At 40.6% G+C, this 19,199-nt stretch overlaps 1 protein-coding gene across 11 annotated transcripts in view; it reads left to right on the forward strand.

The window, feature by feature from the left end:
* The first annotated feature begins 1,147 nt into the window (after positions 1-1,147).
* USP3 (ubiquitin specific peptidase 3) overlaps positions 1,148-19,199 on the forward strand; it is an 89,007-nt gene continuing 70,955 nt past the window's right edge. For 9 of the 11 annotated variants that reach the window (XR_012415029.1, XR_012415030.1, XR_012415026.1 and 6 more), the window contains exon 1: positions 1,148-1,386. Coding sequence is in view for 2 of the 11 variants with exons in the window: in XM_073995978.1 (XP_073852079.1) it covers positions 1,296-1,386 (91 nt within the window). In the remaining 9 variants the exon portion in view is untranslated. Of the gene's footprint in view, positions 1,387-1,903; positions 2,296-19,199 lie in introns of those variants that run through there. The other 2 variants (XM_073995980.1, XM_073995983.1) reach the window with 2 other exon arrangements.

A 19,199-nucleotide genomic window follows, 5' to 3' on the forward strand; every position in this document is an offset into this window, starting at 1 on the left:
CCCGAGGCTCCTTCGCCGGGTTTTACAAGGAGCCCCAACTTGGAAGCAATATTTGTAATAGCCCCGGACGTCCTCAAGTGCCCCAGTGAGATCGCAGGCTCCATCCAGGGTATGCCAGCCCAAGGGGCCCCTTGAGGCTTGCCCTCTTCCCTAATCACTTACTAAAAAGAGGTCAGAGGGTCAGGGATCCAATCTCCATACAGATTAACAAGTTACAGACTCGGTTTCCCCCGCGGGAAAAAGGGAATGGTAACAGCTGGTTGGCTGTTACGAGGCTTAAATGCGGTATGTGAAGTGCCTGGCTGGGAGACCTTAGGTGTCTAACAAATGCTAGATCCCTTCCCTTCTTATTTTAGCCTGGTAATGGGGAGTTTAGCTTGCCCAGCAATCCCAGGCTACGTTAATCTCACTTGAACTTCCAGGCTTGTAAGTCCTACGACGTGCTGGAGGTAACGCAGATGGTGAGTCACAGTGACAGGGTTTGAACGCGGGTTTGTGGGCGCCCCTGTGGGCCCAGCCACGCAGCATGTAGGTGGCTGGCTAACACCACGTGTTCAGAACCTAGAAAGGGCTACGGATCGCACCTGCCGCAAGGAGCCGAACGCTAAGTCTGGACTGCCCTGGCACCCATGAAACCCGCTGCCCGCCTCCCCCGGGGCCAGGCCCTTGGCCTCCCCAGCTTGTTTCTTCGTGTATAAAATGAGGGCCGTAGTGCCTGTCTGCCCGAGAGGTTTTAATGTTCTTGGAGCGGCCGGATTTTTACCACGAAGCCACGGAGTGGTCCGCACCACGTAGGTTCAGTCTCCTCCGCCCACCGCAGGAAACGCCGCGGACGGCCCGGGGTGCCCTACTCGGCGCCCCACCCTTCCCGGGGCCGGGGAAGCGGCGTGACTAGGGAAGGCACTTCGAAGCACAGCCGGACTCTGCGCCACCAGCTGGAGCGCCCCGGGACCCCACCCCGCAGGGTGGACAGGGGCGGGCCCTGGGGCGGGGCTTGCCCAGGGGCGGGGCGGGGAGGGGCCGGCCTGGGAAGGCGGAAGCCTCCAGTCTAGTGGTGGCTGCAGAACCCGGATCTCGGAGTTACACGTTCTACGGAGCGGGGCGCCGGGAGACGGCGGGCGAGAAAACACGGCGCCCGGAAGCCCGTGCTTTCTTTGACGCAAGGGCTCGAGACGCAGCCGCCGTCGGCCGAGCGCCCGGCTAGGAGCGACCCCAGACGGAGCCTCCGGAGTTCCTCCGCCCCCACCTCGCCGGGTCCTGGAGCAGCGGTCCTCCCAGCCGCCCTCCTCGTGGCCATGGAGTGTCCACACCTGAGCTCCAGCGTCTGCATCGCTCCGGACGCAGCCAAGTTCCCCAACGGCTCCCCGTCGTCCTGGTGCTGCAGCGGTGAGTGCGGCCACGGGCCGGCCCCGCCGCGCACCCGAGGCCCCGGCTCTGCCGGGCCTGCCGTCTAGGGGCCGCAGGCGGCCGGCGCGCAGACCCGGAGAGGGGCGAGGGCGAGCCGGGCCCGGCGGGCTGGGGAGGGTATGCGATGAGGCGGGCGCGGGCGGGAGCGGCGGCGGCTCCTTTGTTTCCCGAGGCCCGACGGCCGGGCCAGCTAAGAAGAGGGCCGCGAGGGGCGGGAGTCCGCGGAGGCCTCGAGCGCGTGGGGGCAGCGGCGGGCGGGGACCCTGGCCCGCTGCGCGCGCCCTTGCCCCGCCCTGCCGTGGCCGGGGGCTGTGCCCGTCCGTGTCGCGGGGTCGCCTGTGGGGCGGGTGTCCGGCCCCCGAGGGGCGGCCGCACGTGTGGCGGGGCTCGCACCGCGCTCCTCCGCGGACAGGACGGGAAGAGCGCCGCTCTCCGGGCGCAGCTTTGTCTGGGCTGCGGGGCGCGCGGGGCCCCTCTCCGCCGCCGACCCCAGCCCGGGTTTCCTTTCCCTTCTCCGCAGGCTCGGGCACCTCGAAACCCCGAGAGGCGCTCGGAGCTCGGGCGGCGGAGGTCGGGGTCTTTCATCTGTCAGGAAGGGTGAAGTTTGAAAACAGGCTGCGGGCTGAGAAGCTCGGAGGCTGAGCCAACAGCTGCTTCGGAGGGGGCGGCTCGAGTTTGTTTTTCAGACCTTTTGGGTTGTCCGAAATTGCGTTGGGATTCCCGAGTTCCTGTGTTGTGAAACAGTTATTAGGTTTATATAAGGCTTTTGAGTACTTAAGCGTTTTAACTCCTCCTGCTGGCCCCCTTGGAAGCCCCAGTGCCCTCTCATTGTCTGCTGTAAGCGACTTCTTAGGATCGCACCGGCCACACGGCTTTGATTACTTCCTGGTAGGGCCCTGGTGCCACCGCTAGTCTTTGTTTATTAGCTTGAGATGATCACTGCTATCTGGGGTTATATTAATAGTGTACAATTCGAACTGTGCACTTCAAAAATCTTAAGTTCATTTGAAGAAATACAGAAAAACGGCAATGGTATGATTTAGCTGTGACATGTTCCATTGTGGGCCGGAGCTGGGAAGATAGTTTAGAGAATGCCTTAGCACTTTTGACAGCTTACTACTTAAATAGTGATTATGTCCTTGGAAAAAACATCGGTAGGTCCACAGAGAAAAATATACTCTGGGATAAGGAATAGAAATAACTGCGGTTTCCTGGCGTGCTCAGACGTCTGATGCTTTGCTTGCCTTATGTAAAGTCAGATTTGTTTTTCTGTATGAAGCCTTTAAAAATTAACGGTTAATTGGTTTCACAGAGCAATATTACAGTTCTTTTGTGAGGATGCAGAAACTTACGTAAATTAGCTTTTACCTGTAAATCTGTCGGAATGTTGAGTATGGAACAACAAATAAGGTGTATGGCACTGCTTTACAAATTGGTTGTGGTGGTACATTAGCTATAACTGTAGCTATTGCTGTGGTGCTATAATTATAACTTATTTTTTTTTCCCAAAAGAAATTTGAAGAAAAAAAAAAAAAAGACCAAAGTAAACACTAGGAAAAGCCTACCTCACAGGGAAAGGTGGGATTACTCTTGCTCATCAGTAGTAAACTATAGGAAGACAAAATGGACAATTAGCACACTTCGGCATTTTCTAGGTAAAATCTCATCAAACTTAAAAATGGCTTCACTGAGCACATACATCTAAAAAAAGGAAAAGAACTGTGCAAGTGGCAGATACCCTCTTGTGAGTCAGTCTTGCCTCTATCAGTCACGGAGTCCACTTGACTGTGAAAAAGAGATGCAGGAAATTGAGCATCTCTTGAGGAACTTAATAAGTTAAAATGGAGCATAACGAGATGTGCTGATAACAAGAATAAACTAGTGTGGGGTGATTTCTCTCCAACGGGTAGAATGGCGTCTTTGCATCTTGCAACAAAGTGTGTCTGACATACAGCTTTGCAAGCCTGGTTCTAGTCACTTGCTTGAATTTGTAGAACCAATAAAGCGAGTTTGGCAACTTTGTGTGAGTCCACATTCTGAATTGAACCCATTTTATGTAGGCCTCCCGTCTTAACCTGTTGGCATCCATTTGTTGATATAATCTAGCGTTATTGTATTAAGCTTGATCTTGTTCTTGCGTGCCTGTTGTTTCAGTGATTAAAATGATTAATCTGTGAGTCCTTAACTAACTCATTATCTTGGAGTGTTATATAGTCGTGTTTTTTTTTCTCCCACACTCTTGATTTTATTTTATTTTTGGTTTTTTGGTAGGGGACCAAAAGGGTAGCCAATGTGTTGAATAATACTGTGACTGGGTATTGAGTCTGATTACGTTCTTATTCAGGAGGGGAAAATCCCTGTTTTGGCACTGGGACAATAAAAGTAATGCCCTTGCCTTATTTTCTTTGCGAGTTTGCAATTATACCACAGCAAGACAGCCAAGCAAATTGCAAAATGCTACAACATTCTAGGTTCTACCAGTTAGCAGTACCTAATTGGACAAATAGTTCTATTTTCTTTTTTTTTTTTGAGATGGAGTCTCCCTGTGTGGCCCGGGCTGGAGTGCAGTGGCCGGATCTCAGCTCACTGCAAGCTCCGCCTCCCGGGTTCACGCCATTCTCCTGCCTCAGCCTCCCGAGTAGCTGGGATTACAGGCGCCGCCACCTCGCCCGGCTAGTTTTTTGTATTTTTTAGTAGAGACGGGGTTTCACCATGTTAGCCAGGATGGTCTCGATCTCCTGACCTCGTGATCCGCCCGTCTCGGCCTCCCAAAGTGCTAGGATTACAGGCTTGAGCCACCGCGCCCGGCTAGTTCTATTTTCTTTGAGTATCAGTTTCCTTATATAATCTGTAAAAAACAAAAAAAAGGGGGTAATACTTTGTATTTACTTCACAGGTTGCTATTAGGATGAACAAGGTAATTTTTGTGTGTGAAAACGCTGAGAGTGTGTGTATACACTGTTCAAGAGGTCAGAACATCTTTATAAACAGGACTCTGAATAATTAAATATCCAAAGCCCATTAAATGGGGACTAGAACAGACTGGCTTTATGCTGAATGATGCTTTACAGGGAGATACAGAACTCAACAAGATTACAAGAAGTAAGAAGTAATTAAAAATCAGAATTAACATGAGCTTCTTATCCATGGAAGGCACTGTGTGTTAGATTATATAATTGTGTATTACAGCAGTTCTTACATTTTTTGTGCTAAGGACCCCTTTACACTCTTAAAAATCATTGAGCACCCAAAGAGCCTTTGTGTAGCTTATATCTGTTGATGATATTTATTAGAAATTAAAACTGAGAAAAACTTAAAATATGTATTTATTAATATGCTCACAAATAATAGTAGACCCACTACCCGTAACATAAATTGAGAGTTTATATAAATGTTTTTCAAAACAAAAATTTAGTGGGAAGAGTGGCATCATTTTACATTTTTGTAACTCTTTGTTCAGCTTTATAGAAGACAGCTGGATTCTTATATTGCTTCTGCATTCAGTCTCTTGAGATGTCACATCATGTAGCCTCAGGAACACCTCCACTGCATGCTTGTGAGAGAATGACTGTAAACAAAAGTAACATCTTAAATATTATGTATGAAAATTGTTTTGACCTTCTGGACCCCTTGAATGGGTCCTGGAAACTTTCAAAGGTCCAGGACCACACTTTGAGAACCCACTTGTGTAAGCTATAGTTAACAGTTAGACAGCTGCTCATATCACAATAACTTTAAAAAGTTAGAGAAATCCTTAAGGCTAGCAACGTTTATGTTTCTGTAGAGACCTGAGGTTTTTGAAATGTATTAGCTGGGAAATAAACCATGGGGTCTAGTAGTCCTTTGCTCTCAAAAAAGGTAACAGTCTAATGTAGCTGGGGGAGAGACAGGAAGCTAACTAGTTAGATACATCCATGTGGTTTAAGGTAAATGTTGAAAATAGCAATCTCCTAATAACGTAAAGGCTGATTTTTGTCTAATTGTTGCTTAAAGGATTCTAGTTTTAAATGAAAAAGTTTTAAATAAAAGCTAGGGCATTCTCTCAAGCTTTTTGTTATGTGCACATACCAGATTAGTTATTTTCAGAAGCTGGAGGCTTGGGCATTCCTTATTTTTGTGGAAAGAGTTTAACCAGTGGGAAAAAACACAAATTGTTTAAAAAGATGCCCTGAATACAAGTGTTTTCATAACTAAGGAAAGCCAAAGACCAAGCATTTGAACTTGAGGGTTTGGGTTAAACAGCCAGTTAAATTAGAGATATTTAGTAGGATAGGTATGCTAATTTTTCCCTGATTAATTCTTCAACGAGTTGAGAGTGCCTCTTTAAGTTTTCAGTACACACTTGCCCTCATATTACTCTGCCCAAGAAAAGTAAATGTAGATCAAGTAAATGTTCTGCAGTTTTGCACCCAAAATTGCAGATAATTCCACCCAAAATACTGGAGATAAACCCTTTTTTAAGAGATCCATTCAGTAGGATGAGGTGTTGATTATTGGTTGTCAGTGGTAATAAATTTGTAATGGACGGATCAGGTTGTGATAAAGGTAAGACATCAACCTTGATGGAGTGATGGGTTATTTTGTATCGTATTTCTCCACAACCTACATTTAACACTCTTGTTTGCCCAGTGAACTAAATTTTCTAAATACAGTCATTGCTTGTCATTAGGTCAAATGCATTTACTGCTTTTAGTAACATTCTGTGATGAATTTATTAAGTGCCTAACAATAGAGCAATTAGTAAATATTTGCCTAATAAATAAAGGAACTTTAACTTAGATGTGTCTGGCAGGGTCTTTATGTTGAAAATAAATGCAGAGTGAGCTTTCCTCCAGAATGCTTTTACTAGCCCGCACTCCCAGTATTTTAGTCAGTAAATGTTGGCTGGATTGTGAGCAAGTGACCATCTGCAGTGTTGTTATCACAATGAATTTGTGTTCTTTTGGTAGTCTGTATTTATAGATGGGCAGGTGGACAATTTAGTTGTAAATGTGGATGGGGTAGTTAAAAATCAGTGGACAGGTGATAATTTTTTTAACATTAATTCTAAAGACTAGTATTTGAGTTTTATATATCCTTCTGAAGAATTTAAGCTTTTTTGGTAATATTTATAAAGCTTAAGTCAAATGTCTTTCTAGTCTTTCTGCAGTATTCCTCCCCCACCCCATCCACCAGAATCTTAAAGCAGTCTCAGCTTATTTCCAGAATCTCTAAATGATTGGTCATGGATGTGAAATGTGTGAAATTTACAGTGTGCTCCATGTATGTGTTTTGTTTAAAGAGGCTGCAGTATAGAGATTGAGCTTAACATTTCCTTGTTGTGAAAAAGTTTTGACACATTGATCAGAAGTTATTTCCCTAGTAATATGCTTAATAGTGTATAAAGAACATCCTTCATGGTCTAAGCAGAAGAAATGATGGAGTTGGGGGAAGAATTCGAACTCTTTGGTGTGGTTTCCTGTTATTTATCCTCAAAATAATTTCTTCTCCTCGTTCTTTGCTTGTACACCATTAGCCTTAGACTCGTGTAACAGCCTACTTTGTCCTCATTGAAATTTATGTAATTTCCTTCTCCACTGGAATATAAAAGATTGATTTTGGATCCTTCAAGCTAGATTTAGAAATACTTATGTTTTTGTAGTGTTTGCAGCTCAGTGAATAGACCAATGAGTAATTTAGTGTGTAGCTTAGTGAGTAATTTAAATTACTGTTTTAAAATTTGAGTCCCTCTTCCATCAGGGACTAATTAACATGTACATTTCCCCTAACCTAACCTGCTCTTTTTTTTCCCCTTTTGAGCTTTTTCTGCTTCTTGAGCTTGTTTGTTTTTAATATTTTTCCTTCTTTGAAAACAAAACGTTAGTCTCCTTTGATTAAGCTGCAGTCTCTGACCTATATACATAGAGGTTTGTGTTCAACCAAGGCATTAAAATAAATAGATTTAGTTGGTAGATTATCAGTGTTTGAAGTGGAAAAGATATGCTGTTTAACATGTTTTTATATTTTATGTTTATGCATTGCCTCTTTAGACAGGAGAGCAATTGCATTCTAGGTGTGTTAATAGAGCTTTCCTGGACAGATGGCTTGGAAGGAAGTACTTTGATGGGTTCTCAGTAGGGGCTAGTACTTTTTGGAGGGTGTATTTGTGATTAAGCTTACCTTGATTGACAGTTTAGAATGCTGAGAATAGCATTAACAACAGTAACAGCTTGTTCATCTTACCTAGAATTGTCTTGTGCCAAGACCCCTCAAGATGCTCTGAGATTCCTGTGTAGTGGTTTGTTTTGAGAATGTAGGTAAGAATAGGTATCCTTGAGACTGAAAAGAAATTCACCTAAAATTATTCATTGCAGTTGTATCTTAAAATCTTTGGGGTTGTTGAATGAACTTTGGCTTAGAAATTTGGAGAGATCATCTTTTTAACTGCTGCGAGTCTGCAGATGTGATTATCTGTAGTAATTCCAGATGTTTTCTCATCTATTGGTTTTACTGAGTAGGAGGAGAACTGAGAACAACATAAAGTAACTTCAAAGCAGTTTGCTAGCATTTAATGCTGACTAATTTAGTTAATTATGCATTCTTTTAGTTTTTCTTGTTTTATTGATTATGAATCTGAGACAAAGGTTACGAGTTGCTTAAGATGCTTGGGGGTGTTAAAAATAGCCCAAAGCTTAAACTCTAATATTGTTCAGACTTTTAGCTTGCTTTTTTTTTTTTTTAAAAAAGGAGTCTTCATTTTGTCATTCAGTATCTTAATGCTTGACAATTTAATGAATATAAAATGTTTGGAGCACATACTTTAATTCCTTTGAAGATTTTTGATACGAAAATATATTTTAAATTCCACATCTCAAAAATTACTTATTTTAAAATTAGGTATTTTATTACCACCCTCACCCAATTTAATATTGAAAGTGCTGGCAAGTTAGAGCAAGGAATTGGTGATATAGTTTGGAAGAAACAACTATTTTAAATGTCAACCTTGTTATACTCAGATCTAATATTTTTGTAAGCCGAAATTCATATTGCATTGGTTCAGACATAATAAACCAGCTTCCTCACTATAGCTATGGATAAAATGCAATTAGCTTTTGGTTATTTTAAAAATGGGTTTCAGTTATTGAAGTCTCTCCACCCCCCATATTTTTTCATTTTGTTTCTGTTAGAGAAGATTCTTCTTGGAGATGGTTTGTTGTAGGGTGGAGGAAGGAGAGAATTCTTAAGGTATAGGATTTTGCATTTGCTTCCAGTAGCTCAGAGGTTATTTGAAATCTTTGCTTTAATCAGTGTACTTTGTTGATTCCATTTAGTTATTCTAAGATTTTCCAATTGTATTTCTTGTAAAAGTTATAGTCTTTAGACCATAAAAACTAATAACTGCAGATCTTTTTTTTTTTTTTGAGATGGAGTCTCACCCTGTTGCCCAGGCTGTAGTGCAGTGGCGCGATCTCAGCTCACTGTAATCTCTGCCTCTCGGGTTCAAGCAGTTCTCTACCTCAGCCTCCTGAGTGGCTGGGATTACAGGCACACACCACCATGCCCGGCTAATTTTTTTGTATCTTTAGTAGAGGCGGGGTTTCAATTGAACTCCTGACTTCGTGATCCTCCTGCCTTGGCCTCCCAGAGTGCTGGGATTACAGGTGTGAGCCACTGCTCCTGGCCAATAACTGCAGATCTTAAAGTAGATTTCCCCACTTTTTCTTCTTCATTTTTTTGAGATGGCATCTCACTCTGTCACCAGGCTGGAGTACAGTGGCGTGGTATCAGCTCACTGAAACTTCTACCTCCCAGGTTCAAGCGATTCTCCTGCTTCAGCTTCCTGATTAGTTGGAATTACAGGTGCCCACCATCATGCCTGGCTAATTTTTGTGTTTTTAGTAGAGATGGGGTTTACTATGTTGGCCAGGCTGGTCTTGAACTCCTGACCTCGTGATCCACCCACCTCGGCCTCCCAAAGTACTGGGATCCCAGGTGTGAGCCACCGCACCTGGCCTCCCCCTTTCTTAAGATACAAGGAAAAGTGTATCTTTTCAATGTGCTTTTTATGGCTATATATAACGCAGATGAATTTAGGAAGGCAATTTCAGATTTTGAAAACTGTTTAAATTAAACTTGGACATTGAAAAATCAAATTTGCAGTTGTCTTAAGTGTTTGCTTTAGCTAGATGCTTAAAAATTAATAAATGCTAGCTAATATAATTTTATAAGACATTTTGAAGAGGGAATTGAGAGTTTATTTTTAAGATAAGCCAGGTTATATCAAAGATATTGTAACCAACTAGATTTTATTTGGAGACTTTGTACTCTGCTTTAGAATCCAGTAGCTCTATCAGTGTGAGCTGTTTCCATTTTTGAGTAGAAGTTTTCTCCTGTTATTTTTTCTTTGTTCTAGCTGGGTTTAAGACAGCCTTTGTAGAAATTGCTTGCCTGTTTATCCTTCACCCACCCTGAAGACTCTTAATTTTATAAACTGTTCTTGTACTGCCTCATCACCAGAAAAAGCAGGCTGGAAATTAACCGTCATATTCCTGCAGGTTTAATTTAACTGATTATAAGAAAGTACAGTTATTGTTTTAGCTTCTTTAAATCTTTGTCCTTGATGACCAAGCTCAGGTTTTTATTTTTGCTTACTTATTTATTTTTTGGAAATGGAGTCTCACTCTGTCACCCAGTCTGGAGTGCAGTGGTACAGTCATAGCTCATTACAGCCTGGAACTCCTGGGCTTCAGTGATCCTTCCACTTCAGCCTCCCAAGTAGCTGGGACTACAGGCACGTGCCACCACGCCCAGCTAATTTCTAAATTTTTTGTAGAGATGGAGTCTCGATGTTGCCCAGGTCTTGAACTTCTGACTCTGAGTGATCTTTCCACCTCAGCCTCCCAAAGTGCTGGGATTACAGATGTGAGCCACCAGGCCGGGTGGGTTTTCTTTTTTAAATAATAGATTTTAAATTGTTCATTACTTTGTTTTGAACATTTGTTGCACAATGCTGGGGTACTATTTTGATTAAAGTTTTTGAAGATGAAGTTGAAATTTCTAGAAAACAAATTTCTGACTTGGAATGTTTCCCTGAGATAATTGATAGACAACATGTTTAAAAAATGTTCTACTATGATATCAGGCATTTAAAAAATAACTGTGTAATATAGAGACTGTGAGACCAACAATTGTAAAAATTGCTGATTGAGCACATTTTAATTTTAGTTGCACACAATAAAATGTTCTTTGGTTTAATTGAGATTAACTCTTATTTCCATGGGAATTATTTTGGATATTAACAGTGAGATACTTTAGCATTGGAGAAGTTGCTTTCTAACAACTGAAGGATCAAACTTCACCTTAAGTGTATGAAGTAGCTGCTAGACCTCAACATTGGTGCTCTGAGAATTTAATTCTGAGGGCTTAAATGCATTAGTTTCATTTTATTCACTTTGAATGTTTTGTTTATATATAGTTTTTTTAGAGCCTCATTTAAAAATATATGTATTTCTAGTTTTTTCCTTTGAATATATAGTGCAGATTTTTGGGAAAATGTGGGTCATGTTTGAAATTCTATCTATTGATTGTAAAAAAATTCTGACTCTTGGTTTTGGTTAAATAATTAGAACAGCTATTTAAAAAAACTGAAATAGTTAATGGTTTTGGAGTTTGCAAGTGCCTATTTTCTGAAATATTGATTATATAACCCTCGGGCAGAGTATAAGTGTTTGCCAAGTTTGTATTTCTTTTTTCTATTTCTTCAAAATAAGTCCCATTGATTTTAAAAGAATAAAGAGTTTCCTAGTAAGTACAAGTGCCGTACTTTTTCCCCCTCCACTTTGCACTTTAGTGTTAACCTTTATTACATAACCACAGAGAACGAGGAAGAGAATTGTACAATGCAGATATTAAGGCTACTGTTCTCCAAGGAAAGTATTTGATGTTAAGAGGTCCCTAAACCTCTCAATTATTTTATTTACTTGTGAGAGGGGGTGCTTCCTTAAATATATATGAGTCTTTTCTTATATTGCATACACTTGCAACTATTATTTTGAAATAATAGTTGAGTGGTGTTTACATTTATGACCTGATTCATGTCTTTTGAAGCACCACTACTGTTTCACCATGGACGTGCTTACTCAGGTTGTTGGCAACAGCATGGAATTGCATCAGATCTTGCTGTATTAAATAAATGAAGATATTAGATGTCAAAATTTTTTAAATAGTTCATGGCTTTTGTTTTTATTTTCTTTATGATCAGCTTCATAGGGAAAGTTATTTTTGAAACAATTTGAGCTCCTAATAATTTTTTATAGATATTTGTGTCTAGTCTTCCAAAGGCAAAAATGGCCCATTTTGACTCTGATTTAGTAATCTGCTTTGACTTTAGTGGTTTTTAATCCTTCCTCCCACTGTCCTTTCCCTCATTTAGAAGTAGGAGGAGCACAGTTCCAGTATTTAAAATAAAGATCAAGAGTAGCATAATAGCTTCATTAGGTGTTTTTCACCAAAATAGGTCTGAATAAGTCTGAATTTGTGGTAGAAGGAATCATAACAAATTTGTTGACTGCATTACAGTTTTTGAGAATATGTTGTTTCACACACATTGTTTCTATATGTTGTTTCCATTCATGGTGAAAGCATAAGGAATCCATTTAAAGATAGAGTAAAATGCTAGAGCCAGTTGGGGGTTGGGGGCAGCCCCTTGGACAGAATTTGCCTCTGTGTGGGAAGTCAGCAGGACCAGATGCCCCTCTCTTCTTTGGCTCTGTAGGTGTCTGAATCTCTTAACATATAGATGACAAATTTTGGCCAGCTTTGAAATTACATTTGCTAGTGGAGGACACATATCATTAACTCTGCAGTGGCAATAAGGAATTCAGTAGGTGCCTGACCCCCAATGATAAACTGCTATTCTAATTTTTATGCTGTGTAATATATTTTAGACTGTTTTATAAAAATAAAAATTGAGCAATTTTATGAATTGATATGAGTGTTACATCAATTTACTATTTGAAGATTAATTCATGTTTTCAGAACAGTAATACACATTTCTGAAATATAAAGAGACAGGTAATAGTATCAAAGGGCTTAAAATAGAATTGTAGTCTTCCTCGCCTCCACTTTCAGTCCTGCTGTCCACAGACAATCTCTGTAAGCTCTATTTAGCTTTCTGTCTCATATTTACCTGCGTAATTCTAACCAATGCTCTGTTATTTCTTAATTTGCCATTTTTAGGTATTATTCCTTGATATCTTGCTGTGGTAAATGAAGACTTCAGTGTTTGCACCGCTTGCCCTTCGGTCTCTCCACTGCCCAATATAATTAGATTACATATTTTGGTTACTATAGTGATTAATTATTCTTTCTTGTCCAACATTTCATTTTTTCATGAGTTAATAATTGCGTCTTTTAAAAATTGCTTAGTTTACCTTATACACATTTTCTCTTAAATGTTCCTTTAAACCTGTCAGAGGTCTATGAATATAATTTCCAACCCGTTCAACGGATTAGATAATCTCCAAGCACTAACTCTTTTCTAAACATCTTTCCAGAGCCCTCTGACCTCTGCTCTCATTTGAAATAGTTGTTCTCCAGGCCTACTACTGGATGGTTTTTATCCTGTTTTTCCCTCTGTCATTCTCTTATAATATTAGATCGCTTATTTCTTGGATCCATGTCTTCTTTTTCTTGGTTTATTTCATTGTTTTGCTGGAGTACATCAAGCTCCCTTCTCACAGGAGGTAAATTTTTTTTCCTCTAATTCCATGGCACATTAAGGGAGGTAAATTTTTGACCCCTTGCAAGTCTGACATTTTTATTTTACTTTTATACTTGATTGCTTGGCTGAATAGAGAATATTAGTAAGAAAATAATTTTCCTTTAGAGTTTTAAAGGCATTGTTGGTTTGTTTCTAGGCTTCCAGTGTTACTGTTGAGAAACCTGGTGCCTTCCTGATTTCCTCCTTCATATACGTCCTTTTATTCTTTTTCCTAGAATTCTTTAGGGTATTCTTTTTATCCTCAGTATTCTGAAATTTCAAAATATGTCTGGGCATGGGTAGTTTTTCTTTTATTTTCTTTTATTTTTAATGGGAACTGAAGGGACTTTTTATGTAGAGGTTCACATCCTTGAGTTAAAAGACATTTTTTTGCATTATAAATTTGATAGCGTGCTCCTCCCCGCATGCATTTATATCCCCCAATTTGTTCTTTTTTTCTTTCTGGAACTCTTATTAGTTGGATGATGGGTGTCCCGGGTGGAGTCTCTGATTTTCTTATTTCTTTGCCTTTTGGTTCTAGTTTCTGGTATATTTCCTTGGTATTTTTTCTTACCTCCCTTCTGTTGAATTTTGATCATTGTAATTAAAATTTTTAAGAGCTCTTTCTTGTTTCCCGGTCATTTCACATATCCTCTTGCTATTGTTTTGCATTATCTTCTCACCACTCCAGCAGTTCAGAGTGTGTTGGTTTTGAAGTTTTGCTGTGCTCCCTGTGTGGTTTCTATTTCTCCTGGGTTCATCTTTTTCTTTTTAAAATGATTGTTTCAGATTGGAGATTTTCTGTAAAGATCTGTTTTGTCTTTGTCTTTTCATATAACAGTGAACTTTTTCATATAGAAAGCTTTGTAACTGGGTGGAGCTTGTCCACAGTCGGCTTCACTGTGAGGTGGGGAGCAAGTCACCTTCTTCATTGGAGGAAGACACTCATATCTGTACTGAGAATTTTTTCTGGTACCATTGAGTTTTTCGGTCTTCCCTCTGGGAGGTGTGCACCTGGCCACTCATGTTCTGAGATCAGATTGCAGAAGTTCCATGACTCAGTTGTCCTTAGAGCCCCTAATCTCATGTTCAGTCCTGTCCTTACCTGCTGCCTGCTGTGTCCCTGTACCTAGAGCTCCTCCCATCTGCATTCTTCCTGGCTGACATTTAGGCTGTAGCTTCCTCTGCACTACTAAGATTGTTACTGCTCCCCTAACTTCTTTCTCACTTTCAAAAACTTGTTGAAATCTTTTGTCTGCTTTGGTTACCTCACATGTTCTTTTTATCTTTGTGAGTTTGTATCTTTTTTTTTCCTTTATTGTCATTTAAGTGGGTCTTAGGTGGGAGAGGAGCTAAGTGAGAATTTGTCTGCCACGTTTAGTTTGGTGTCCATTTTTAAATGTATGTCATTTGTAATCCAGTTTTTAGGGCAAAATGTTTTGCCCTGTCAGAAATGGATCTTATTAGTTACTCAGAGTTAAATCACGGAACTGAAATTTTACATTATTTGAATAAAAAGTTATATTCAGATTTACCTTCTCTGATAAACAGAACAAAATATTGTTGCTATTATCAGAGTTAGCAGAGAAAATAGGCAAGCCAGGGGGTTCGACCTTGCTTGGAAAGCCAGATCACAGGCCAGACTTTGGATAGATGTATGCCTGTGAAAGAAAGTTGTAAGGTCATTGGGACTACTGCAGTTAATGCGTTGTAATACTTTTATTGGACTAGTTCATCGTTCATTAATGAAGGGAAGTTGGTGCCAGGTTTATAAGATTTTTGGCTCTGTACATTGGTAATTTAACCTTCTCCCTTGTGTTTTAGTTTTTAAAAACTGTTAATTGGAAGTAAAGAACACAGATTTTTAATCTCAAAATTTAAAAAGACTTTTGATTTTGATATAACTTTACACTCAGAGAAGCACTGCTAAGAATAGTACGTAAAAAGAACTTCCGTATACTTAGATTTGCCAGTCATTCACATTTTGCCTCATTTGTTTTTACATGTATATATGTACTCTCTGTTTATATATTTCCCCTAATTAATTTACAGATATAACACTCCTTTATCCATAGTTTTGTTTTTTCCCAAGAACAGGTCTTTCTTTTCTTTTCTTTTCTTTTCTTTTTTTTTTTTTTGAGAGGGTGTCTCACTCTGCCACCCAGGCTGGACTGCAGTGGCGCGACTTCAGCCCACTGCAAGCTCCACCTCCCAGGTTCATGCCATTCTCCTGCCTCAGCCTCTCGAGTAGCTGACACTACAGGCGCCCACCACCACGCCCCGCTGATTTTTTGTAGTTTTGGTAGAGATGGGGTTTCACCGTGTTAACCAGGATGGTCTCGATCTCCTGACCTCGTGATCTGCCCACCTCAGCCTCCCAAAGTGTTGGGATTACAGGCGTGAGCCACCGAGCCTGGCCAGGTTTTTCTTTTCAATCAGCACAGAATATTGGTCAAATCCGGACATTTGATACTGATAGAATGCTGTTACCTAATGCACATTCCATGTTCAGATTTCCTCAATTGTCCCAACAATGGCCTTCATAGTTATTACTCCTTTCTGTTTACTTCCCCAGCCACCCTGGATCTAATCAAGGATCATGTGTTATATTTAGTTGTCATAACTCTAGTTTTCTTTCATCTCCAGTAGTTCCTCAGCCTTAGTTTTTCATGTCTTGGCTTTTGGCTTTTTTTTTTTTTTTTCCCTTATTCTAAACCCACAGCCAACATCATAATGTCTTGGTATTTTTGAAGAGTTCATTTCAGTTATTTCATAAATCATGTTCTTCAGTTTGAGTTTTCAGAGGTTTCTTCATGATTAGATTCTGTTAATGCATTTTTGGTAGGAATATCACAGAAGTAATGTTGTGTCTTCTCAGACATCGTATCAAGAATTGGTCTGTCTTGTTTTTGGTGATACTAACTTTGATTACTTTATTAAGGTAATATTTGGTAGGTTAATTGGCTATAAAGTTACTGTTTTCTCCTTTGTTATTAAGAAGTAATTTGTGGGAAATGTTTTTAGATTATGTATATACCCTGTTTCTTACCAAAGTTTTATCCAATAGTTTCACATCCATTGATGGTTCTTGCCTGAATCAATTATTAGTAGGATGACTGCAAGGTGATGATTTTCTGACTCATAATTCTTCTACATGTTAGTTTGCATTCTACTATAAGAAAGAACTTTCTCTCCTCACTGTTAATTTGCTTACTTAATAAGGACTCATCGTTGTTTTTTTATTCTAAGGTACTCATTATTTATTTTGAGACTCAAATTAGCTTATATTTGGCTGGTGGGAGCACCCTTAAGCTGTAATTTGTACACGCTATCATTCTTTGAGCCCTTTCTTACTTTCTGGCATAAGATGTTCCAGGCTCATCTTGTACTTAGCCTGTTCCAGCCTTGGAATTAGCCATTTCTCCAAGTAGCCCTTATTCTTTTTGGCTGGGAGTAACGTTTATAAACTAAAATCTCTCAGCACAGTAGAGCTAAGAAATATAAGTAAATAAATAAACATATCTACATCTGTTTATGTCTGTGTGTATTTGTGTGTTTATCACCATGATTTTATATTGATACCAAAAATTTCATTCAACACCACAGGCCTAGTCTTGCCCCCTTCCATATTTGTAACACCTTTCTCCAACAGTAAGAACCTGGTTCCCATTATCTACGAGTATGTACTCATTTGCTCAATTCTATAATCAGAGAATATAGTTCCAGAATTGTAAGAACCATACCATTGTAAAGAAAACCCCTTATAACTAGAGTTCAAACTTGTTTACAGTTCTTTTTGTCTGTATACTGACAACATAAAAAGTATTATGTTAAAAAGTTACTTGGTTTAGTTTTAGTCTCCCTTTTAATACACTTATTTGACATAAAATTTGTTCATTTGTTTGTGTTTGATTTCCATTTTAGATTTTTTTTTTTTTTTTGAGATGGAGTTTTGCTCTTGTACCCAGGCTGGAGTGCAGTGGCACAGTCGCGGCTCACTACTCCGCCTCCCGGGTTCAATCGATTCTCCTGCCTCAGCCTCCTGAGTGGCTGGGATTACAAGCGTGGGCCACCATGCCTGGCTAATTTTTGTATTTTTAGTAGAGATGGGGTTTCACCATGTTGGCAGGCTGGTCTCGAACTCCTGACCTCAAGTGATCTGCTCACCTTGGCCTCCCAAAGTGCTAGGATTACAGGTGTGAGCCACCGTGCCTGGCCCCAGTTTAGATTTTTAAAATCTCATCCTTACTGATTTTATTTTGCTTTTTGAGTATATAAAACATTATCATGGTTCCAAAAGTTAAAACTATACAAAAAGCTGTACTAAACAGTGTCACTACTAATGCCTGTCACTCATTCCTATCCACCCCCTGTAGATAACCAATTTCATTAATTTCTGATTGATCTTTCCTGTGTTTCTTTTTGTAAAGAAAAGCAGATGGGTATTTTCTTTTCCCCCCCACAAAAGATAGCAAACTAAATACATTCTTTTGGACTTCGTTTTTTTCATTTGGCTGTATATCCTGGATGTCACTCCATGTTTGTAGGAATTTTCCTTATTCTCTTTTTTAAAACAGCTTCTAGTACTTCATTTGCGGATGTGCCACAGTGAATTCAACCCATCTCCTGTGTGTGGGCATTTAGGTTGTTTCCAATATTTGTAGTTACAAATAATGCAGCAGTTAATACCGTTGTACAAAGATATTTTTGTATTATCAGGTATCTTCAGGGAAGAACATACAAAAAAATTAACTTTTTAATTGTGTGAGCAGTAATATGTAAGATAATACTTCAAGCTATTTGTCTGCCTACTCCAAACTTCCCTTCCGCTGCGGTCTTACAAATGTATCCAAGGCTGTTGAAGTGAAATACTTATCTATCGTAATTATTTTTCTGTTGGGAAACCTTGAAATTAGAGAGCTGGAAGTAGCCTTGGGGACGTTTTTCCTCAAGTAGTAGCTGATCATAGACCCCGGGTCAGGGTTCGTTTTAAGCAGTTAACTGTTCCTTGTACACACTCATCAGTGCTCTTCTGCCACCTCAGCTCAGACCAGCTGTTTCGGATACTTCTCGCTTACATTTAATTTAATTCACAATAGGTTCCTTCATGCTGAACTGTTGACTGGTCACTCCCTGGAGTTATAGAATTGCAGTAGAACAAGACAGTTCTACATGGGATAGAAATAAGGATTTCAGCATCTGTTTTCTCTAATAGGCCTCAGAGGATTGATGGTTATGAACTGTAGATCGTCAGAGGAATGGCATCTTGGATTCCCAGATGATGCTGCTGGTCCCCTTCGGTGATTTGTTTGTTTGAGACAGGATCTTGTTTTGTTGCCCAGACTGGAGTGCAGTGGCACTATCTCAGCTCACAGCAACCCTTACCTTCCATGCTCAAGTTATTTTCCCATTGTAGAGACGAGGTCTCACTATGTTGCCCAGGCCGATCTAGAACTCCTGGTCTCAAGCAATCCTCCTGCCTTGGCCTCCAAAGTGTTGGGATTACAGGCATGAGCCACTGTGCCCAGCCCTCTCAGCGATTAATGACGTCTAGTCTTTTGTTCCAGCTAGTGAACACTGGAGTAGACGGGAGACGTCCTCCTGCATTGCTAGATAACCATGTAAAAGGTTGGCTAGCATAGCTTCCCATCAGAGGGGCCACAAATGGATTACATATGTGTTGAAATAAATGATCCCCTCAGCCTAGAGGTGGCTGTGCTCCCAGACAAATCATTTCTGGCTGTGAGAAGCCTCTTCAGTTAATGTGCATATGTCATACAGATATTAATTTTTTTTTTTTTTTTTTTTTTTTTTCCCCCTGAGACGGAGTCTGGCTCTGTCGCCCAGGCTGGAGTGCAGTGGCCGGATCTCAGCTCACTGCAAGCTCCGCCTCCCGGGTTTACACCATTCTCCTGCCTCAGCCTCCCGAGTAGCTGGGACTACAGGCACCCGCCACCTCGCCTGGCTAGTTTTTTTTTGTATTTTTTAGTGGAGGCGGGGTTTCACCATGTTAGCCAGGATGGTCTTGATCTCCTGACCTCGTGATCCGCCC

The sequence above is a fragment of the Macaca fascicularis genome, chromosome 7, assembly GCF_037993035.2.
Source record: "Macaca fascicularis isolate 582-1 chromosome 7, T2T-MFA8v1.1".
In the NCBI taxonomy this organism is placed as follows: domain Eukaryota; kingdom Metazoa; phylum Chordata; class Mammalia; order Primates; family Cercopithecidae; genus Macaca; species Macaca fascicularis.